Here is a 25,233-nt window from a genome sequence, read left to right as displayed (position 1 = left end):
CGAGAGGTAAGCGCATTTGTTTCACGCCCCTGTTGAACTGTTCGGGACATTTCTGTAAATCAGTAACATCGTGTATTTCTCTGTTAATTTCCGTGCGACGTTATGAAGAATGCGTAAATGTTGTGGATACATTCGAATCCATTTGCTGTGTGCACCGCGCTGGAGAGTAAGTGTTACACTATGGGTTTGTTATGATCGTGTAGCCTACTGTAGCCACCGCTGGCAATACTGTAGCGCATGTCATCATCCGTTACATTTCTATAATTGATCACACTACATTCTGACATTTATTTTCCGACAAAAAATGCCAGGGATTTTTTTCCATGGTTTTTGTCGCCGCTTCCCTCTGTTTTCCCTTCAATGTTTACTCTTCAGCAGTTTAGTTTGCCAAGGGAGCATGATGAGGAAGAGAGGCATTGAAATGAAAACCTTCCTATGGAAGTATTTTGTTATTAACAAGAAGGATTGCTACAGGTGGAACACACAGTGAATGATAGCCTAGGCTATTGCAGTGCCATCATATGGGATATAGATATATCTACTGCAGCGGCTAATTGTGGCACAGTGCAGTGAAACCTTATTTCCATATCGATATTACGACAGTCATTAGGATACTGACGATGCTCCGGCAGTTTTAAAATGAATAGGACGCAGACCGTTATACAACTTGTTACAATCAAATCCATCTTTATTTTTTTTGTACAGCTGTTTGCATGCTACGCTTTTCCTTCTTCTGCTGATTTGTTCATAATTATACCATAAAAGACTATCAGAAAATGGGAACTCCACGATCAGAAAATGATAACGCTTCACATTAAGTTGCACGTATACCTGTGTAGTGACTGTCGTTTCGCTATAACAACAGGTGTTAAGAGACTATGCCTGAGGCACTCAGCCCCACAGTCACTGAGCAAAAAAAAGCATAGGTGTACATTGCATCATTTGCCCTCGGTTTAAAAACTGGATGGTCAATTGGAACAATTAATATGAATGTCAGAGGTTGTTGGTTGGAAATAAATGTTTTAGAATACAGACGTGTCCACCAAACAGCTAGCAGTGTGCCACTGGGGGTGTCTACCAAACAGCTAGCAGTGTGTCACTGGGGGTGTCTACCAAACAGCTAGCAGTGTGCCACTGGGGGTGTCTACCAAACAGCTAGCAGTGTGCCACTGGGGGTGTCTACCAAACAGCTAGCAGTGTGCCACTGGGGGTGTCTACCAAACAGTGCCACTGGGGGTGTCACTGTCTACCAAACAGCTAGCAGTGTGTCTACCAAACAGCTAGCAGTGCCAGTGTGCCACTGGGGTGTCTACCAAACAGCTAGCAGTGTGCCACTGGGGGTGTCTACCAAAACAGTGTGTCACTGGGGTGTCTACCAAACAGCTAGCAGTGTGCCACTGGGGGTGTGCTAGCAGTGTGCCACTGGGGGTGTCAAACAGCTAGCAGTGCCACTGGGGGTACCAAACAGCAGCAGTGTGCCACTGGGGGTGTCTACCAAACAGCTAGCAGTGTGTCACTGGGGGTGTCTACAAACAAAGTGTGTCAGCTAGCAGTGTGTCACTACCAAACAGCTAGCAGTGTGGGTGTCTACCAAACAGCTAGCAGTGTGCCACTGGGGGTGTCTACCAAACAGCTAGCAGTGTGTCACTGGGGGTGTCTACCAAACAGCTAGCAGTGTGTCACTGGTTTCAAAGTGTTCTATGTAATTCTGATAGGGATATCATGAAAAGTAGCTTATTGTCTGCAATTAACCAATCAGAATTGACATAAAAATGACCTGAAAGTGTTTTTTTTAATGTGTTTTATACGCTAATGATACCCTCTTCATGTTGTACATGAATTAAGTACTCAAGCTGAAATACATGGAATACTAGGACTTAACCACCAAGTATGTGATTGCAATTAGTCATTTAATTTCATGAATATGTAGTAGTTTTGGCATAAATGACAGTGAAACATTATTCAATTTATTTTTGATTGCCTTGTAATAAACACATCAGATTGTGTCCCCTGCCATATAAAATTTGACTTGACATAATGACGTGTGAATAATAGAACGATCATAACATCTGTGATGCTGAGAATAAATAAAACAGGGACACAAGACTGTCTGGCTGTAGCAGAGACGCGTGTCATAACAGCTTCCCAACACACAGACCAGGTCGGTCAGCGAAAGGACTGTGTGTTGTACCTGTTGGGTACTGGGACACACACTCAGACACAGACACAGGGACGTGGTGACAGCAGCATGGTGCTCTGGGCTCTAGTCTTTGAACGTTGCCTTCAGGTTATATTCACTGGTGTTTAAAAAAAAAAAAGGCCATAGATGAATAGTTAATGTTTCCTGTTGATGATAAAGCTTTCATAAAACAAACTGCCCTTCTGTGCGTCAAAGACAAGCTTGTTTGAGGAATGTGTGCCGGTGTCTGTAGTGATGCAGTGATGCATGCCATATGACTGCCTATGTATAGGATTACATGCACAGTTACGGAGAGTTTTCCGGGCCCTTTCAAAGGAGAGGCTCCATTGAGCTTGCTTTTTTTTACTCCAGAACTAGGCTTCATCTGTGTTCGAGAAAGCGTTACGTAGAAGTTTGTTTTGTTGAGTTCATTTATTGACACCGATGAAGACAATCTTGTGGAAGTCTCTCCTTCTGTGTAGCCTAACGATTGTATTGGCCAGACAGACTGGTTTGAAATGTCACTGTGTAACCTAATGATTGTATTGCCCAGACAGACAGGTCTGAAATGTCACTGTGTAACCTAATGATTGTATTGGCCAGACAGACTAGTCAAGATCATTTTGCCAACATGGGAGACACTGAAATGTCACTTTGTTTAGCCTAACGATTGTATTGGCCAGACAGACTGGTTTGAAATGTCACTGTGTAACCTAATGATTGTATTGCCCAGACAGACTGGTCTGAAATGTCACTGCGTAACCTAATGATTGTATTGGCCAGACAGACTAGTCAAGATCATTTTGCCAACATGGGAGACACTGAAATGTCCCTTTGTTTAGCCTAACGATTGTATTGGCCAGACAGACTGGTTTGAAATGTCACGATTGTATTGCCCAGACAGACTGAAATGTCACTGTGTAACCTAATCATTTTGATTGTATTGCCCAGACAGACTGGTTTGAAATGTCACTGTGTAACCTAATGATTGTATTGCCCAGACAGACTGGTCTGAAATGTCACTGTGTAACCTAACGATTGTATTGCCCAGACAGACTGGTCACTGTGTAACCTAACGATTGTATTGCCCAGACAGACTGGTCACTGTGTAGCCTAACGATTGTATTGCCCAGACAGACTGGTCACTGTGTAGCCTAACGATTGTATTGGCCAGACACTTTGGTCACTTTGTAGCTTATTCTATAATTGATCAAATCTTTTTTTCCCCTCATCAATCTACAGACAGTACCCCATAATGACAAAGTGAAAACGGATTTTTAGAAATTGTAGCGAATGTATTAAAAATATAAAACAGAAATTCCTTATAAACATTAGTATTCAGACCCTTTACTATGAGACTCCAAATTGAGCTGGGGTGGATCCTGTTTCCATTGATCATCATTGAGATGTTTCTACAACTTGATTGGAATCCACCTGTGGTAAATTAAATTGATTGGACATGATTTGGAAAGGCGCACACTAGGGATGCACGATATATCAGCGAACATATCGGAATCGGACGATATTAGCTAAAAATGCCAACATCGTTATTGGCCCGATGTCTAGTTTGACGCCGATTGGCAAAACCGATGTCAAAGCGGACATGAATACCTATATGACGTAGGTACATGACGTAATGACGCCACGTACAATTTTGAGCTACACGTGCAACACAGCATTCCTAACCTAGCCCACAATGTCTGCTGTGTGGATCGAGCAGTCAACAAGACGAGCGGTCATTTGAAAGAGTAAGAAAATTTCAGCGAAATCCATTAAAGCCAAGATAATGGAATTTGCTCTTGCCCTTGACAATCAACCGTTCTCTGTCGTGGGTGATGTTGGCTTTCGTCGACTAGTCGAAGACCGGTACACACTACCAAGTGCGCTATTTTTCAGATGTTGCCCTACCGGAGTTACACAGTAATAGCGTCACTGCTATTAGGTTCACGACATACATACTATGGAACTCCGTTTGGGTCTTTGCATGTCCAAAAAGATACAGTGGTACTGTCAAAGCTGTACATAGAAGTCTGCAAACAAGCAAACACCGGCCACAAACAATGTGTTTTCAATACCGCGTTGGTAATAAAGCATCATTTGTTCGTCCGCAACTTCTGGGGCAGCTAGCTTTGGCTTGGTAACGTTACCTAGCCAGCACCAGTACAACCTGCCTGAAAACAATGACCAGTAGAAACTGCAGTCATTCTCATTATTCTTAGCAATCGTTTAGGAATCCTTGTGAGTAAGCATTAGCTAGGTTGCCACTTGTTTTGCTCGCCTATTGAAATTGAACTTCAGTTCATGAAAATAAATAGCTAGCCAGCTACTTAAACCTGTTGCCCAAAGCTAACGTTATAAGCAGCCAGCTAGCATCATCTGGCTAGTAAGGCTCGACCTGACCGGGTTATGAGTTGTGAAGCTATCCACAATAAGCATTATGCACAATAGTGGAATTTGTGGTTTGCCTTCAAAATAAAAGTATGTCATTGACAGTGATGCAAATTAATACAGGTAGTAGATTATGCCATACTTTTATTTTGAAGACTAACCGCAAAGTCCACTGTTGTGGCTAATCCTTTTTGTGGCTAGCTTCACATAGATGGGTCCGACCACCATTAATCAAATAAGAACTGTCTTGTAAATGTGTTTATTTTTTTACACCTAGCTATATAGTTAGCTAGCCATAGTTTGCTATGTTTTTTGGGGAAGAACAGTGTTTGCATCCACAAGCTAACGTGAACTCACCCCATTCCGTACAAATGCAACCGCAACATTCAAACGAGGCTACAAAGAAAACTAATGGGACTGAAACGACTGTGTTGACGTCAAAATCAGGGGTATGAACTAGGTTTCTATTCAAGCGTTGATCGACATGGTAATGACTCTATAGTATTGGAGAAAAGTTGAAAAAACGGACCCTCCTTTACATCGTGGCGTGTCATGTCGTAACGTACAGCACGCATAAAGCAACTATTTCTGTCTTACAATCTCTCTCCACCAGGTGTAGCACTTCTCTCATCCTTTAGAAACAAGAAATGGACAGTGACAGGGGCAAGGGGGGGGATACCTAGTCATTCTCAAAGCCGCTGTTTACTTCTAAGATCACTTTAGCGCCGCCCTAAAAACCTGATTCAAATTTGACACAAACCTTCAAATAGGTATGTAATGACACATTATATATAAGCTCTTTATAGTGTTTTATTTACATTTTAGAGGCGATAAGGTGATAAGTTGGACAGATCGAGTGAAAAAAAGCAATTTTCCCACACGACATCTCTCCTTCTCACTATCACGCATTAGTTTGGCTTCCCCACCCGCCATTTTTAAAAAGACCCGACGGAGCTCATTGCCTTCTTGAATCATGCAGAAACGGGCAGCGTTTAGGTCATGTAATTGATTCTGTTGGAAAGGGGAGAAATTGTGCTTTACAATGGTATTGACATTACAGTTGATCTGGAAGTATTACGTTTTTGGGGGCGCTAAAATAAGGGCAATTGTACGGACCAAGGCGATGTATGAGTTTACGTTATTTTACGTTAGCTAGCTTTTTTTATGACCAGCACTGTAGGTGCGCAAGACAACTTTACCAGCATCGTTGCATACTTATCGATGAATCGTTGTGAAATACGAGTCATAGTGTAATCAATGTGTAATAACTACGTAAAAAAGTTTATGAACGCGTTAAATTATTATGTGACGTGCAGTCATATTCAGGTCCTGATTGGTCAACAAGCTTATTTGGCACGTCAAATAGTGTTAAAATAGTATATTTGTTTGACACAGTAAGACACAACTGGCGTTCCATAGAAATACTGGTTGAGAATGAAACGACTGAACAAATGAACAATGAAACAGCACAGCAAGTAAGTGAAATAAATAGGTTTTGATTATGCTTTATTGGTAATGGGGACATACATAATTGCCAACAAAATAACTTTTTGGTCAGTGTGGTGTGTGTGTAACCTTTATTTAACAAGACAAGTCAGTTTACAATGATGGCCTACCCCGGCCAAACCCGGACGACGCTGGGCCAATTGTGCTCCACCCTATAGGACTCCCAATCATGGCCGAAAGAGAAACAGCCTGGATTTGAACCGGGGATTGTAGTGATGCCTCTTGCATTGAGATGCAGTGCCTTAGACCACTGCAGCTGTGTGTGTGTGTGTGTGTGTGTGTGTGTGTGTGTTTAATTGTACTAGAATGCTTAAAAGGACACTAAAATTCTAAATATCGGTATTGTTTTGTTTTGGCATGGAAAATATCGGATATAGGTATTGGCCAATAATGTCATATTGGTGAATCACTAGCACACACTCTGTCTATATAGTTGACAGTGCAAGTCAGAGCCATGACCAAGCCATGAAGTTGAAGGAATTGCCCGTAGAGCTCCGAGACAGGATTGTGTCAAGGCACAGATCTGGGGAAGGGGGTACCAAAACATTTCTGCAGCATTGAAGGTCCCAAAGAACACAGTGGCCTCCATCATTCTTAAATGGAAGAAGTTGGAACCACCAAAACTCTTCCTAGAGATGGCTGCCTGACCAAACTGAGCAGTTGGGGGAGAAGGGCCTTGGTCAGAGAGGGTTTGTAGCATCATCATATCAAATCATACCCAAGAAGACTCAAGGCTGTAATCGCTGCCAAAGGTGCTTCAACAAAGTCCCGAGTAAAGGTTCTGAATACTTATGTAAATGTGATATTTCAGTTTTTTATTTTTAAAACAAAAAAAATTTGAAAAACTGTTTATGCTTTGTCATTATGGAATGTTGTGTGTAGATTGAGGGTCATTTTTTTCTCTCCATTTAATCCATTTTAGAATAAGCTGTAACGTAAGAAAATGTGGAAAAAGTCTAGGGGGTCTGAATCCGTTCCACTGTATAGTGTATTACTTTTCACCAGGGCCCAGAGGCAGAGTGCTTTTCACCAGGGCCCAGAGGCAGAGTGCTTTTCACCAGGGCCCAGAGGCAGAGTGCTTTTCACCAGGGCCCGAGGCAGAGTGCTTTTCACCAGGGCCCAGAGGCAGAGTGCTTTTCACCAGGGCCCAGAGGCAGAGTGCTTTTCACCAGGGCCCAGAGGCAGAGTGCCATAGGGAATGACATGCCATTTGGGATGCAGACAGGGTACAAGGAGAGGCAACGCTTTGATTATTTTGGTGAGATAAGTTCCTTACCTACAGTATTGGGAGTTCCATTGGCTTGGTCAATCTGTCCCCGTCTGAACTGATCGAACGGCAGATGTGTGTCACGCCCTGGTCTTAGTATTTTGTGTTTATATAATTATTTGGTCAGGCCAGGGTGTGACATGGGGTTATTTTGTGTTGTGTTGTGGTATTGGGGGTTTTAGTAGGTATTGGGATTGTGGCTGAGTAGGGGTGTCTAGCATAGTCTATGGCTGCCTGAGGTTCTCAATCAGAGGTAGGTGATTCTCGTTGTCTCTGATTGGGAACCATATTTAGGTAGCCTGGGTTTCACTGTGTGTTTGTGGGTGATTGTTCCTGTCTTAGTGTTTTGTATTTCACCAGATAGGCTGTTTTGGTTTTCATTATTTCATTTCGTTAGTTTTGTAGTTTCTGTATGTATAGGTTTTCCTTCATTAAAATATATCATGAATCATCATCACGCTGCATTTTGGTCCGATCCTTGTTCTACCTCTTCGTCAGAGGAGGAGATAGAAGAGAGCCGTTACAATGTGAGGAATGTGTATTGATTACCTATCGCTCCTGATAACCTGATCACCGCCTAGAAACGTGACTATTATTACTGGGGATCCAGTTTGTCTGATGTACATTGTATATTCTCCTTCTGTTCCCTATTGGAAATCAATGCATTGATGGTGTACACTACCCAGAATGCAATGTAATGTAATTGTTTGTAATTTATAACATGTGTCACCTGAAATGTACTATAGGGTCTGTGTATACATTAATACATTAGACCTTTAAACACAGAAAGAAACCTGCATGTGAGTCAGTGAGACAGTAAGCAAAGCCCCAGCTGCAGCTCCTGGTTTAAAGGTCTCTGTCTCTTTAAACCGCAGTCAGCCACCTCAGCGTTGCCTGGCAACTGAAAGCATCAGCAGCTAGCTAAGAAGTTAAATTGCATCAATTGACGATTAATACTGCCACAACTCACTGGCCCTGTCTCCGTCTGTGTCTGCCTCTCCTGTTTCTGTCTTTGTTTCTCTATCTCAATTCAATTACATTTTAAGGGCTTTATTGGCACGGGAAACACATGTTTACATTACCAAAGCAAGTGAAATTAATAATAAACAGAAGGGGAAATAAACAATCAAATATGAACAGTAAACATCTGTCTGTGTCTCTCAGTTGATGATGTACTAATACTACTCCCAAATGACAGTGCTATTTTTAGTTGAAGTGTATTTCCCTTCAATACCCAATCGTTTAACTACAGAGACGTTCTTCCCTTCAAAACCCAATCTTTTAACTAGAGAGACGTTCTTCCCTTCAAAACCCAATCTTTTAACTAGAGAGACGTTCTTCCCTTCAAAACCCAATCTTTTAACTAGAGAGACGTTCTTCCCTTCAATACCCAATCTTTTAACTACAGAGACGTTCTTCCCTTCAATACCCAATCTTTTAACTACAGAGACGTTCTTCCCTTCAATACCCAATGCTCTTAACCACGACAGAGACAAGAACTTTGGCTGTGCTTAGCTGCTGGGTTTAGGATGGTCAGGATATGAACAGAAAATGACAGTTGATGTGCTGTGGTCAGAGGCGATAGGACAGCCACCTGCTGCGCATGGCTGATGTTCGTGTTGGTCTGTCTTGTCTTTTAGCCACGACAATACAGGATAAGTTCTGTACTATATTTAGTTGTGTTGGATGTGGATTGGTTTAAGACAACTCACAACTTACAACCAACAGCTCCACAGGTGGGGGTAATGGCCAATGATTCAAAGGTCCATAGTCAAACCGTTACAGGCTGAGGCTAGTCCAAACGGTTCATGGTCAAACTGTTACAGGCTGAGGCTAGTCCAAACGGTTCACGGTCAAACCGTTACAGGCTGAGGCTAGTCCAAACGGTTCATGGTCAAACTGTTACAGGCTGAGGCTAGTCCAAACTGTTCACGGTCAAACCGTTACAGGCTGAGGCTAGTCCAAACGGTTCACGGTCACACTGTTACAGGCTGAGGCTAGTCCAAACGGTTCACAGTCACACTGTTACAGGCTGAGGCTAGTCCAAACGGTTCACGGTCACACTGTTACAGGCTGAGGCTAGTCCAAACGGTTCACGGTCACACTGTTACAGGCTGAGGCTAGTCCAAACGGTTCACAGTCACACCATTACAGGCTGAGGCTAGTCCAAACGGTTCACAGTCACACTGTTACAGGCTGAGGCTAGTCCAAACGGTTCACGGTCAAACCGTTACAGGCTGAGGCTAGTCCAAACGGTTCACGGTCACACTGTTACAGGCTGAGGCTAGTCCAAACGGTTCACGGTCAAACCGTTACAGGCTGAGGCTAGTCCAAACGGTTCACAGTCACACTGTTACAGGCTGAGGCTAGTCCAAACGGTTCACGGTCAAACCGTTACAGGCTGAGGCTAGTCCAAACGGTTCACGGTCACACTGTTACAGGCTGAGGCTAGTCCAAACGGTTCACAGTCACACCATTACAGGCTGAGGCTAGTCCAAACGGTTCACAGTCACACTGTTACAGGCTGAGGCTAGTCCAAACGGTTCACAGTCACACTGTTACAGGCTGAGGCTAGTCCAAACGGTTCACGGTCAAACCGTTACAGGCTGAGGCTAGTCCAAATGGTTCACAGTCACACTGTTACAGGCTGAGGCTAGTCCAAACGGTTCACGGTCAAACCGTTACAGGCTGAGGCTAGTCCAAACGGTTCACGGTCAAACCGTTACAGGCTGAGGTTAGTCCAAACGGTTCACGGTCAAACTGTTACAGGCTGAGGTTAGTCCAAACGGTTCACGGTCAAACCGTTACAGGCTGAGGTTAGTCCAAACGGTTCACGGTCAAACCGTTACAGGCTGAGGCTAGTCCAAACGGTTCACGGTCAAACCGTTACAGGCTGAGGTTAGTCCAAACGGTTCACGGTCAAACCGTTACAGGCTGAGGCTAGTCCAAACGGTTCACGGTCAAACCGTTACAGGCTGAGGCTAGTCCAAACGGTTCACGGTCAAACCGTTACTATCCTGGATAAACTGTTTGGTTTTTTTGCCCCGTGTGTTGAGAGCACAGGAGGTTGGTGGCACGTTAAGTGGGGAGGACGTGCTCGTACTGTAGTAATGGCTGAAACGGCATAAATGGTTTCCCTGTTTGATACCATTCCATTCACTCCATTCCAACCATTATTATGAGCCGTTCTGACCTCCAGCAAGCCTCGTGATTGGGAGCCATCACTCACTCTCACCAAGGGCTGTAGCAGTAAGTGGATCTGATAGGTTTGGTGAATCATTAATCATTTTGAGTCTCTCACCGAAATGTGTTTAGAGTGACTGATGGGGGAGTGGAGGTTTGAATCGTGAGAATAGTGGGGATAGGAGAGTGGGTGATGGCCCAATCATTCAATAGCAGGTCACTCTGCCCCCAAATGCATCTTATTGGGCCACTGCCTACAGTCAACCTTTGCAAAGTGGTACAGATTTGCCGACTCTGGACTCGAGAGTTGCAATTGCTTTCTTGGAAGCTGTGTCATTCAATGAATCTGTGAAACTGCATCAAAGCTGCTACTGGGAATCGCTGTATGGCAGAGACTTAACCACACCTATGATATCACTCTAATATACTCCATTTCTCTGTTTGCTATAATCGCCTGGATGCACATTGCACCAATGGCACCTTCACTGCCATATTGCACACAGAGGGCCCAAACCACATTCCCATGTCTCTTCCCCGAAGAAATATCCTCTCATTATGCAGCTGGGTACTATGTTATCTCAGCCAATCTGACTCAGAGTCAAATGGCACACTTATTCCCTATATAGTGCACTACTTTTCACCATAAGTGTGCCCTGGGGCGGCAGGGTAGCCTAGTAACCGGAAGGTTGCAAGTTCAAACCCCCAAGCTGTCGTTCTGCCCCTGAACAGGCAGTTAACCCACTATTCCTAGGCCGTCATTGAAAATAAGAATTTGTTCTTAACTGACTTGCCTAGTTAAATAAAGGTTAAAAAAAAAAAAAATGTTGGGATGTACTTAGAGAGACAACCTTGGAGGCAGAACTCCAGTTTCTCTCCTGAGGTTGTTACTGAAATACAAATGGCACCCTATTCCCTATATAAAACACTAAGTTTGACCAGGTAATAGGACTGGAACCTGGTGGCGTCGAGGCATGTAGGGGATAGAGTGCCATTTGGCAGGCTGAGATTATGCTCTGCAGAAATAAAAGGAAACACCATTGGATCACAACAACTATAGAGCTACAGTTTATATGGGTTCTGGTAAAAAAGAAGAAGAAGGTAGTGCACTATGTAGGGAATAGGGTGCCATTTGGGATCTGTGTGATATGTTCTCTTGTCTCCAGCTGGTCACCTGTCATTCTGAGAATGCCAAGAAGAGGATGGATGATTGAGGGTCATTCCAGGAAATGAGTGCTTTAACTGGTTTCACTGATGGGTCATTCCAGGAAATGAGTGCTTTAACTGGTTTCACTGATGGGTCATTCCAGGAAATGAGTGCTTTAACTGGTTTCACTGATGGGTCATTCCAGGAAATGAGTGCTTTAACTGGTTTCACTGATGGGTCATTCCAGGAAATGAGTGCTTTAACTGGTTTCACTGATGGGTCATTCCAGGAAATGAGTGCTTTAACTGGTTTCACTGACGGGTCATTCCAGGAAATGAGTTCCTTTTGCATCCTTTTGATATTTTAAGTAGAAATTGTGCACCAATACTCACATTTAAAAACCTTAAATGAAGTGCCCTTTAATATAGACCACATGAAATCAGATTTTATTTTATATGAATAAAGACTTGCTAAAGGCTTGTCCCTCCGTCAAACCCCGTGTCACTTCTTTGAACCCACTTGAACCACAAAAGTTTCACTTTTGTAAATCCTATTTATTATTTTACTAAGTGTTTTCTGAAGATGAGGATTTATTTCATGTGATTAATTTATATCTGTCCCTCATTTTAAGTGAACACTGTTACTTGAACTGAACTCTTGTTTTAATATGGTGAAACTATTCCTTTTAAAATATATATTTTTTTTTAAACAACTGAACGTCTAATAGTCAGATCATAGTGTAAAAGCAGGTGAGCTGGTTCTACTCCTTTTTGGACATTTTCTGGTGTTTTGTGGAGGAAAACTGAGCGGGTCGAACATTACGCATCAACCCTGTTACCCAGAGATAGAAAACAATGTGTGAATCTTGCATTCAAATGCCACTTCCTGTTGCACACAACAAGCTTCCATCCCCTCTGTCCTGATGAGAGTTATGGTTGATTTAAGAGGACATTTTCAACCCTGTTACTTTATTTGGCACTTATTATAGTCCTATTTATTTAACCTCTTGAGATGGGAAAAATCTTTCATTAATTTTTTGATGAATTTTAACATGTGCCCTTTATGACAGAATGTTTAAAATGAGGTGAAATATATATATATATATACATACATACATACATACATACATACATACATACATACATACATACATACATACATACATACATACATACATACATACATACATACATACATACATACAGTGGGGCAAAAAAGTATTTAGTCAGCCACCAATTGTGCAAGTTCTCCCACTTAAAAAGATGAGAGAGGCCTGTAATTTTCATCATAGGTACACTTCAACTATGACAGACAAAATGAGAAAACAAATCCATATTATATATATATATACTTTACCAAATTACACTTCTCAAAAGACATGGAAGTGGTGTAACGGTACCCTGAACACATTTTTTATTTTCTGTCTTTTCCTCGTTTCTGTCTCAATGCTGATTTTAGCACTTTCTTCTACACTCAACGGACAGTTTATTAGGTACACCACCCCATTCACGAAAATGGATCGCTCCAACAGACAGTTTGTCACGTGACCTTGGCTTGCTATTTAAAGCAGACAGAAAGGCGTCGAGGCATTCAGTCACTGTTAGATTGAACATTAGAATGGGCAAAACAAGTAACATAAGGGACTTTGAGCGTGGTATGATCGTCGGTGCCAGGCGCACTGGATCCAGTACCTCACAAACAGACACCTTCCTGGACTTTTCACACACGACAGTGTCATGGATGGGATATTGCAGCAGACGACCACACCAGGTTCCACTCCTATCAACTAGAAGTGGATCCAGTGGGCACGCCACCACCAACACTGGACAAATTGAGGAGGTGAAAAACATCACCTGGAACATGACAGCGAGTTCAGTTTACTCGAGGGGCTTGGTCAGGCACCAGACCTCAACCCAATAGAGCATAATGGGATGAGATGGAATGGCTGTTCACAGCATGAATGTACCACCATCTAATCTGCAGCAACTGCATAATGCCATCGCGTCAGCATGGACCAACATCCCTGTGAAACATTTCCGACACCTTGTAGAATGCCCCAAATAATTCAGGCTGTTCTGAAGGCAAAGGGGGGGTCCAACCCTGTAGTAGATTGTTGTACCTAATAAACAGGCTAGTGAGTGCATGTGCCTGAAGTGAATGGTATTGTTTTACTGCTCTAGCTATGTGTCTCAGTCATTAGACAGAGAGGTACAATACATGTATCCTTATGTAACACACAGACAGTCAGAGTGATCTACAAGGTTCTAATTAGCTTTGTGTCCTGTTCTGTTCCAGAACCTCTTTAGTTGCAGTGTTCCAGAACCTCTTTAGTTGCAGTGTTCCAGAACCTCTTTATTTGCAGTGTTCCAGAACCTCTTTATTTGCAGTGTTCCAAAACCTCTTTATTTGCAGTGTTCCAGAACCTCTTTATTTGCAGTGTTCCAGAACCTCTTTATTTGCAGTGTTCCAGAACCTCTTTATTTGCAGTGTTCCAGAACCTCTTTAGTTGCAGTGTTCCAGAACCTCTTTATTTGCAGTGTTCCAGAAACTCTTTAGTTGCAGTGTTCTGTCACTGAGTTTGTTACTGAGCATTGACTTAATCATCATTTTCTTTGGTTGTAGACTGGTTATATGTGCCTGTTGTAAATCCATGTTATATCTTTTCAACAGTACTAGGGTTGCTATGGCTCCTAGAAAATCCCTGTTGTATCTTTTGAACAGTACTAGGGTTGCTATGGTTCCTAGTAAATCCCTGTTGTATCTTTTCAACAGTACTAGGGTTGCTATGGCTCCTAGTAAATCCCTGTTGTATCTTTTGAACAGTACTAGGGTTGCTATGGTTCCTAGTAAATTGCTGTTGTATCTTTTCAACAGTACTAGGGTTGCTATGGTTCCTAGTAAATCCCTGCTGTAGCTTTTCAGCTGTACTAGGGTTGCTATGGTTCCTAGTAAATCCCTGTTATATCTTTTCAGCTGTACTAGGGTTGCTATGGTTCCTAGTAAATCCATGTTGTATCTTTTCAACAGTACTAGGGTTGCTATGGTTCCTAGTAAATCCCTGTTGTAGCTTTTCAGCTGTACTAGGGTTGCTATGGTTCCTAGTAAATCCCTGTTGTAGCTTTTCAGCTGTACTAGGGTTGCTATGGTTCCTAATATTTGGAAAAGTGGCATAGGTATATGAATGATATGTTTTAGTGTGTGCTTATCCACGCATGTGTGTGGCGTCCCAGCTTGTTCATTTCTAGGTAACTGCGTATTAGCGAGTTGGTGTGACCCTGGCTGCTTTAATATGCATCCCAAATGGCACCCTATGGGAATAGGCGCCCTGGTCAAAAGTAGTATACTACACAGGGAGTAGGGTACAATTTGGGACACAGCTGTAGTCTATCTTCCCCTGCCCGCCTGTCTGTGGCCATGTTTCTGTGTGTGTGTGGCCGTGTTTGTGTGTGTGTGTGTGGCCGTGTGTGTGGTCGTGTGTGTGTGGCCGTGTTCCGTGTGTGTGTGTGTGTGTGAGGGAGGGAGACTGAGGTACAACGTCAGCACTGGCCTTTGTTTGTTTTAAAGGGTAAAAATAACCCCAATTATTTGAGGCAATCCCAGCTCAGAGCTGACCATCATGAAGTAAAGAGAGAGAGAGAGAGAGACAGAGACAGAGAGAGAGAGATATAGAGAGACAGAGAGAGAGATATATAGAGAGACAGAGAGATATAGGGAGAGAGATATAGAGAGACAGAGAGAGATATAGGGAGACAGAGAGAGAGAGAGACAGAGAGAGAGATATAGGGAGAGAGAGAGAGAGAGATATAGGGAGAGAGAGAGAGAGAGAGAGAGATATAGGGAGACAGAGAGAGAGAGAGAGAGATATAGGGAGACAGAGAGAGACAGAGAGAGATATAGAGAGAGAGAGAGATATAGGGAGACAGAGAGAGAGAGACAGAGAGAGAGATATAGAGAGACAGAGAGAGAGAGATATAGGGAGACAGAGAGAGAGATATAGGGAGACAGAGAGAGAGATATAGAGAGACAGAGAGAGAGAGAGACAGAGAGAGAGAGAGAGAGTGAGTCAGAGCGAGAGAGACAGAGAGACAGAGAAGGTCCATCACCTGAGACTAATGTACCCCACATTACCCCACAAGACATGCCACCAGAGGTCTCTTCACAGTCACCAAATCCAGAACAGACTATGGAAGGTGAACAGTACTACATAGAGCCATGACTACATGGAACTCTATTCCACATCAAGTAACTGATGTAGAATCAGATTTGAAAAAACAAATAAAATACACCTTATAGAACAATGGGGACTGTAAAGCAACACAAACATAGATACAGACAAATGTATACACACACACGATAACATATGCACTATACACACATGTTCACAAGGATTTTGTACTGTAGATATGTGGTAGTAGAGTAGAGGCCTGAGGGCACACGCTTAATATATTGTGAAATCTGTTATGAATGTATTGTTATGTTTATATATGTTTTTATAACTGCCTTGATTTAGCTGGACCAGAGGAAGAGAAGCTGCTGTCTTGGGAGCAGTATATCCCTAATAAAATACAAATGTCCAGCCGCAAAGCATCATCAGACAGGGACCTCAAAATGGAGTCCAATCCAAAAGCACAGGCTGCATCCCAAATGGAGCCCTTCGTAGTGGCCGATTTTGGTGGTTTGGGGACTGTCTGTCAGACAGGACGCAATGCTTTCTGATGGTGTCAAGTGACCTCAATATTTCTAAAGGTGTCCCGCAGGGGTTGATTTTGGGACCTGTCCCTCTTTACTATTTATACACTGAGTGTACAAAACATTAGGAACACCTGCTTTCTCTGTGACATAGACTGACCTTGGTGAATCCAGATGAAAGCCATGATCATCCCTTATTGATGTCACTTGTTATAAGGATTGGACCCTTTTTTTCCCACAAATTTAAGGCCTAAAATGACATATCCAAAGCTAACTGCCTTGTAGCTCAGGACCTGAAGCAAGGATATGACATATTAATGATACCATTTGAAAGGAAACACTTTGAAGTTTTTTGGAAACACCAACCAGTTTCTACTTGCCATATATTTGCCAACTGTGCTCGGATGTTTCACAAAAGTTCCGAACCTTTTTATTCTCATAGTTTCTACAGATGGTAAATTAAAGATACATGTTTTTTTTACTTTTCAAATCACACAGCAGTGCTATTTGCTGAATCCCCAATATACAGTTGAAGTTGGAAGTTTACATACATCTTAACCAAATACATTTTAACTCTGTTTTTCTTGACTTTGTTGTCCTTAAGCCATTTTGCCACATCTTTGGAAGTATGTTTGGGATCATTGTCCATTTGGAAGACCCATTTGCGACCACGCTTTAACTTGATTTAACTTAACTGATGTCTTGAGATCTTGCTTCAATATATCCATATAATTTTCCCCCTCCTCATGATGCCATCTTTTTTGTGAAGTGCACCAGTCCCTCCTGCAGCAAAGCACCCCCACAACATGATGCTGCCACACCCATTCTTCACATTTGGGATGGTGTTCTTCGGCTTGCAAGCCTCGTCCCCTTTTCCTCCAAACATAACGATGGTCATCATGGCCAAACAGTTCTATTTTTGTTTCATCAGACCAAAGGACATTTCTCCAAAAAGTACAATCTTTGTCCCCATGTGCAGTTGCAAACCGTAGTCTGGCTTTTTTATGGTGGTTTTGGAGCAATGGCTTCTTCCTTACTGAGCGGCCTTTCAGGTTATGTCAATATAGGACTTGTTTTACTGTGGATATAGATACTTTTATACCTGTTTCCTCCAGAATGTTCACAAGGTCCTTTGCTGTTGTTCTGGGATTGATTTGCACTTTTTGCACCAAAGTACGTTCATTTCTAGGAGACAGAACATGTCTCCTTCCTGAGCGGTATGACGGCCGTGTGGTCCCATGGTGTTTATACTTGCGTACTATTATTTGTACAGATGAACGTGGTACCTTCAGGCTTTTGGAAATTGCACACAAGGATAAACCAGATTTGTGGAGGTCTACAAAAAAAGAATTCTGAGGTCTTGGCTGATTTCTTTTGATTTTGCTATGATGTCAAGCAAAGAGGCACTGAGTTTGAAGGTAGGCCTTGAAATACATCCACAGGTACACCTCCAATTACCTCAAATTATGTCAATTAGCCTATCAGAAGCTTCAAAAGACATGACATAATTTTCTGGAATTTTCCAAGCTGTTTAAAGGCACAGTTAACTTAGCGTATGTTAACTTCTAACCCATTGGAATTGTGATACAGTGAATTATAAATTAAATAATCTGTCTGTAAACAATTGTTGGAAAAATTACTTGTGTCATGCACAAGTAGATGTCCTAACCGACTTGCCAAAACTATAGTTTGTTAACAAGAAATTTGTGGAGCGGTTGAAAAATTAGTTTTAATGACTCCAACCTAAGTGTATGTAAACTTCCGACTTCAACTGTATATAACATTCTATTGATTACAATAATTTTGTAAATATAATCCGATGTTGTTTTGTGTATCAATTCATAAAACATATGCCATGGACATCGAAAATCTCATCCCAACTATTTTGCAACCTGTATGGCACAGCTGTCATTTTTTTGGTCCTGATATGAAACTGGTATCGTTTTTTAATTGATCATAATTTTCTTTAACCCGTTTTGTTCTATAATGCCGACAGGAAAGGTCCTTACCTTCTCCCCCTTCAACTTGCCTCTTCCATTTTTGCAGAAATGCTGCAATTTTGCAATTTTGGATTGAGCAGACTTTTCCATCCATTTTTGTGAGCTGCATGTGTGACAACTCCACCAGTCCTATTTATGATAGAATTGACAAAGATTATATCCTTTTCAAATATTGTTTCCAAAAAAAAAAAAAAATTTTTTAAATAAATTTGTTTATTTGAGTTGAACCATAATATTTGTTCTGTCTTTTCTGGTGGATTAAACTGAAATGACAAATAACTTTCTATTGGTTGTTAATTTTTTTGGGACATTTTGAAGATCATTTCATTTTCAAGTAACCGAAAGTGAGAGGATGTAATCTGAATAATGGGAAAAAGGTCATTCTTGAACACGATGTGAGCCATTCTTACTAATCTGCTAGAGAACCCGTTCGGATTTAGGTACAGCTTTTGTATGACTGAAGCCTTTAGTGAGAGGTCTAATGCTTAAATACTTGATATTTCTGCCCTCCAAATTCATATTCATTATATAATGAATAGGCCTGTTTAATTTTGTCTGGCTTGCCATTTTAAATAAAATGTAATATTTTTTTCTCATATAATTACAAAACAAGTTAGGTGTAGGCATGGCCATAAGCAAATAGGGACACTGGGATATGACTAAAGAGTTAATCAGGGTGATTTTTTGCAAATAAACAGGTATTTTCCTTTCCATGTTTGCAAGACCTTATTTTTTTTTCTAACTTTCTATAAAAATGTAGTGAGATCATTTCTTTCTTTTTGGATATGAAGACCTAGTATGTCCACTTCACTGTCAGACCATTTTATTGGTGAACTACACGGTAATGTAAAAGTTGTATTTTTTAGAGATCCAATATATAATATGGTACACTTATTATAATTCAGTTGTAATCCATAGAGGTTAGATCAATTATATAGATCCTCCATGAATCATCAGTGTACAATGACGCCTTTGTTTTTAAGCCCTGGATTTCTTATCCCTTAATATTATTGTTGGATCTGATTTTAACAGCTTACATTTCAATGGACATAATAAATAGATATGCCGATAGTGGACATCCTTGTTTCTCTCCTCTTGACAGTTTAATACTTTCTGTGAAGTATCCATTATTTACTATTTTACACCTAGGGTTACTACACATAACTTTAACCCATTGTATAAGAGATTCTCCAAAATTATAATTTTCCAGGCATTTATTGTAACGGCTGTTGGAAGGAGTGGAGGACCAATGTGCAGCGTGCTACGTGTTCATCTTTATTATTGGAACTGAACACTGATTAACAAAAATAACAAAGAGAATGAACAAAAAACCAAAACAGTTCTGTCTGGTGCAGAAAAACAGAAAACAACTACCCACAAAAACCCAGTGGGGAAAAAGCTACCTAAGTATGGTTCTCAATCAGAGACAACGATAGACAGCTGCCTCTGATTGAACCACACCCGGCCAAACAACAAAGAAATACAAAACATAGAAAATGAACATAGAATGCCCACCCTAGTCACACCCTGTCCTAACCAAAATAGAGAATAAAAGCCTCTCTATGGCCAGGGCATGACATTTACGGTATATATAAATTCCAGTCATACTTTATCAAAAGCCTTTTCAAAGTTGGCTATGAAAACAAACCAGGCCTGGTTTCCCAGATTTGTCATAGTGTTCTATTGTTTCTAGTACTTGTCTCATATTATCTCCAATGTATCGTCCATGTTAAAAACCTGTCTGATATCCGACAATACCTTTTGAATTGTATGCGCTATGCATTTTGCTTGAATTTTTGCATCATAACACTGATAACACTATATTTCACTGGATCTTTCTAGAATAAGTTCCTCCATTTCATTTTGTTTTTCCTCTAACTTATTCTGTGCCTCTATGGTAGTTTTTATTGTCATCTGTCTGTTCTGTTAGTCCTTTAATTTCCTTTGTTAAGATGGACTCTTTTGACCGAAATTGCTTTTGCTTTAAAGATGAGTATTGGATTTCATTGCCTCTAAAGGCACATTTAAAAGTGTCCCACACAATAAGGGGATCTGCTGTACCTATGTTACGTCGTAAAAAGTCTGTTATTAATTATTCTGTCCGGTCCTCTGGCAGTCTCTATGGGGGTGCCACAGGGTTCAATTCTCGGGCCGACTCTTTTTCTGTATATATCAATGATGTTGCTCTTGCTGCGGGCGATTCCCTGATCCACCTCTACGCAAAACCATTCTATATAATTATCGGCCCGTCATTGGACACTGTGCTATCTAACCTCCAAACAAGCTTCAATGCCATACAACACTCCTTCCGTGGCCTCCAACTGCTCTTAAACGCTAGTAAAACCAAATGCATGCTTTTCAACCGATCGCTGCCTGCACCCGCATGCCCGACTAGCATCACCACCCTGGATGGTTCCGACCTTGAATATGTGGACATCTATAAGTACCTAGGTGTCTGGCTAGACTGCAAACTCTCCTTCCAGACTCATATCAAACATCTCCAATCGAAAATCAAATCAAGAGTCGGCTTTCTATTCCGCAACAAAGCCTCCTTCACTCACGTTTTTCCTCTAAATTCTGTGCTTACCCTAGTAAAACTGACTATCCTACCGATCCTTTTGCGATGTCATCTACAAAATGGCTTCCAACACTCTACTCAGCAAACTGGATGCAGTCTATCACAGTGCCATCCGTTTTGTCACTAAAGCACCTTATACCACCCACCACTGCGACTTGTATGCTCTAGTCGGCTGGCCCTCGTAAAACATATTTCGCCAGACCCACTGGCTCCAGGTCATCTACAAGTCCATGCTAGGTAAAGCTCCGCCTTATCTCAGTTCACTGGTCACGATGGCAACACCCATCCGTAGCACGCGCTCCAGCAGGTGTATCTCACTGATCATCCCTAAAGCCAACACCTCATTTGGCCGCCTTTCGTTCCAGTACTCTGCTGCCTGTGACTGGAACCATTGCAAAAATGCTGAAGTTGGAGACTTTTATCTCCCTCAGCAACTTCAAACATCAGCTATCTGAGCAGCTAACCGATCGCTGCAGCTGTACATAGTCTATTGGTAAATAGCCCACCCATTTTCACCTACCTCATCCCCATACTGTTTTTATTTATTTACTTTTCTGCTCTTTTGCACACCAATATCTCTACCTGTACATGACCATCTGATCATTTATCACTCCAGTGTTAATCTGCAAAATTTTAATTATTCGCCTACCTCCTCATGCCTTTTGCACACATTGTATATAGACTCCCCCTTTGTTTTCTACTGTGTTATTGACTTGTTAATTGTTTATTCCATGTGTAACTCTGTGTTGTCTGCTCACACTGCTATGCTTTATCTTGGCCAGGTTGCAGTGGCAAATGAGAACTTGTTCTCAACTAGCCTACCTGGTTAAATAAAGGTGAAATAAAATAAAATAAAATAAAAAAGTGTAATGGGCCTCCAATTTTTTAATTGGACTGGATCTTTATATTTACTACCTGGGTCCTGTTTCAGTAATAGTAAATCAGACCTTCTTGTTGAGTGTCTGATAATCTACCATGTATACTGACTCTACTCCAGCCACTTTAATCATGGGAATTGATGGGAAATTATGTAAATATATCACTAGCCACTTTAAACAATGCTACCTTATATAATGTTACTTACCCTACATTGTTCATCTCATATGCATACGTTGATACTGTACTCTATATCATCGACTGCATCCTTATGTAATACATGTATCACTAGCCACTTTAACTATGCCACTTGGTTTACATACTTATCTCATATGTATATACTGTACTCGATATCATCTACTGTATCTTGCCTATGCTGCTCTGTACCATCACTCATTCATATATCCTTATGTACATATTCTTTATCCCCTTACACTGTGTATAAGACAGTAGTTTTTTTTTGGTCAATTGTTAGTTAGATTACTTGCTCGTTATTACTGCATTGTCGGAACTAGAAGCACAAGCATTTCGCTACACTCCATTAACATCTGCTAACCATGTGTATGTGACAAATAAAATTTGATTTGATTTATATAAGAGTGGTTAAAACATGCTAATAACGGTCCTCTGAGTACATCAGAAAATGTTTGATATACCTCAACTGTTCTGCCAAACAGCCCTGGAGTTTTCCCAGACTTAAGGGCTTTAATGGCGTCAAGAAGTTCCTCCTGTAATTTAGCCTTCACACGAGTCTTTCTGTACAGATGTTCATTTTACATTATAAATAGGAAAAAAATCCTTACAATTATCTTCAGTTAGTGAAGAATGAGGAGACTGAAACGAAAACATATTCTTAAAGTACTTTACTTCCTCTTTCAAAATATAGTTTGGTGAATCATGCGTGACTCCATCATTTGTAACAAGTTTCAGTAAATTATTTTTGGTAGCATTTCTATGTTGAAGATAAAACTTTTTTTTTTACTATTTGTGGGCATTTTACCCGATATTTATACATTTATTTATTTTTATACTATATTTCACTGGATCTTTCTAGAATAAGTTCCTCCATTTCATTTTGTTTTTCCTCTAACTTATTCTGTGCCTCTATGGTAGTTTTTATTGTCATCTGTCTGTTCTGTTAGTCCTTTAATTTCCTTTGTTAAGATGGACTCTTTTGACCGAAATTGCTTTTGCTTTAAAGATGAGTATTGGATTTCATTGCCTCTAAAGGCACATTTAAAAGTGTCCCACACAATAAGGGGATCTGCTGTACCTATGTTACGTCGTAAAAAGTCTGTTATTAATTATTCTGTCTTGTTTAAAAACAAGTTGCCATCCAATAGGTTTTGATTCAATTTCCAATATAATTCTGTAACAGTAGTGTACAGTAGTGTACATGCCAATTATTTGATAGTCCAACCACATTCTGTCCCCTATCAACACTTTTGATGCCTTTTGATGCCAGCGAGAATGACATAAGAAAGTATTAAACCTCCTCCATGTATCTCTCACTAGGTCAGGGTATTAAACCTCCTCCATGTATATCTCACTAGGTCAGGATATTAAACCTCCATGTATCTCTCACTAGGTCAGGATATTAAACCTCCTCCATGTATCTCACTAGGTCAGGGTATTAAACCTCCTCCATGTATCTCTCACTAGGTCAGGGTATTAAACCTCCTCCATGTATCTCTCACTAGGTCAGGATATTAAACCTCCTCCATGTATCTCTCACTAGGTCAGGATATTAAACCTCCATGTATCTCTCACTAGGTCAGGGTATTAAACCTCCATGTATATCTCACTAGGTCAGGATATTAAACCTCCTCCATGTATATCTCACTAGGTCAGGATATTAAACCTCCTCCATGTATCTCTCACTAGGTCAGGATATTAAACCTCCTCCATGTATATCTCACTAGGTCAGGATATTAAACCTCCTCCATGTATATCTCACTAGGTCAGGGTATTAAACCTCCTCCATGTATATCTCACTAGGTCAGGATATTAAACCTCCTCCATGTATATCTCACTAGGTCAGGATATTAAACCTCCTCCATGTATCTCTCTCACTAGGTCAGGGTATTAAAACCTCCATGTATCTCTCACTAGGTCAGGGTATTAAACCTCCTCCATGTATATCTCACTAGGTCAGGGTATTAAACCTCCATGTATCTCTCACTAGGTCAGGGTATTAAACCTCCATGTATCTCTCACTAGGTCAGGGTATTAAACCTCCATGTATCTCTCACTAGGTCAGGATATTAAACCTCCTCCATGTATCTCTCACTAGGTCAGGATATTAAACCTCCTCCATGTATCTCTCACTAGGTCAGGGTATTAAACCTCCATGTATCTCTCACTAGGTCAGGGTATTAAACCTCCATGTATCTCTCACTAGGTCAGGGTATTAAACCTCCTCCATGTATCTCTCACTAGGTCAGGGTATTAAACCTCCTCCATGTATCTCTCACTAGGTCAGGGTATTAAACCTCCTCCATGTATCTCTCACTAGGTCAGGGTATTAAACCTCCTCCATGTATCTCTCACTAGGTCAGGGTATTAAACCTCCTCCATGTATATCTCACTAGGTCAGGGTATTAAACCTCCTCCATGTATATCTCACTAGGTCAGGATATTAAACCTCCTCCATGTATCTCTCACTAGGTCAGGATATTAAACCTCCACCATGTATATCTCACTAGGTCAGGATATTTAAGCCTCCACATATCCACTAGCACCATCATATCCATGATATTCCTGATTTCCTTTAAGTGCATGATGGTTGTAGTTTGTAGTGTGATTTCCTTTACGGTCCATAGAGGTAATTAAAATCGTATTATAATCTCCCACCATAATAATAGTATTTCATTGCTTGTAGGCTTGATCGATTATTATATATATTTTCAAAGAACCGTGGATCATCATTATTTGGACCGTATAGATTAATGAGCCAAATCTGTTCATGGTTCAATAACATATTTAAAAGAATCCATCTACCTTGCAGATCTGTTTGGATAGTTTGCACATTCGGATCAAAATGATTGTTAATCAATATCATCACCCCATTTGAGTTTCTTTGCACATAGGAGAAATATCCCCCCAGTCCCTTTTCCACTCAACTTCATCTAAAATTGTTGACTGAGTTTCCTGTAAACAATAGATATTACATTCCTTATCTTCTATTCAGGTAAATACTGATAATCCTTTCTATTTATCTGCTAAGCCATTACAATTAGAACTGGCTATACTTATTTCACCACTTACCATAATGAGACAACTTACAATTCTATTTATCATAATATATGTTTGTTAAACGTATCCTTAAAAAGTGTCCATATAGCTGTACAGAGTAAACCTCCAATTGTTCTCCATTACCCACTAAAACCTCCCCCCATCCCAAGTTGGTTTGTCGTCCCAGTG

General features: G+C 41.0%; 1 protein-coding gene across 1 annotated transcript in view; it reads left to right on the top strand.

Moving 5' to 3' along the window:
- LOC112238924 (small G protein signaling modulator 2) overlaps positions 1–25,233 on the top strand; it is a 221,883-nt gene that overhangs the window by 362 nt on the left and 196,288 nt on the right. Inside the window, exon 1 of the mRNA XM_042294977.1 lies at positions 1–6. This exon is cut by the window's left edge and continues 362 nt beyond it. Within this exon, the coding sequence (XP_042150911.1) occupies positions 1–6 (6 nt within the window). The remainder of the gene's footprint in view (positions 7–25,233) is intronic.

This window comes from Oncorhynchus tshawytscha, linkage group LG13 (assembly GCF_018296145.1).
Source record: "Oncorhynchus tshawytscha isolate Ot180627B linkage group LG13, Otsh_v2.0, whole genome shotgun sequence".
Lineage (NCBI taxonomy): Eukaryota > Metazoa > Chordata > Actinopteri > Salmoniformes > Salmonidae > Oncorhynchus > Oncorhynchus tshawytscha.
The sequence above is the reverse complement of the archived record's forward strand: the minus strand, read 5'-3'. Positions and strand labels throughout refer to the sequence as shown.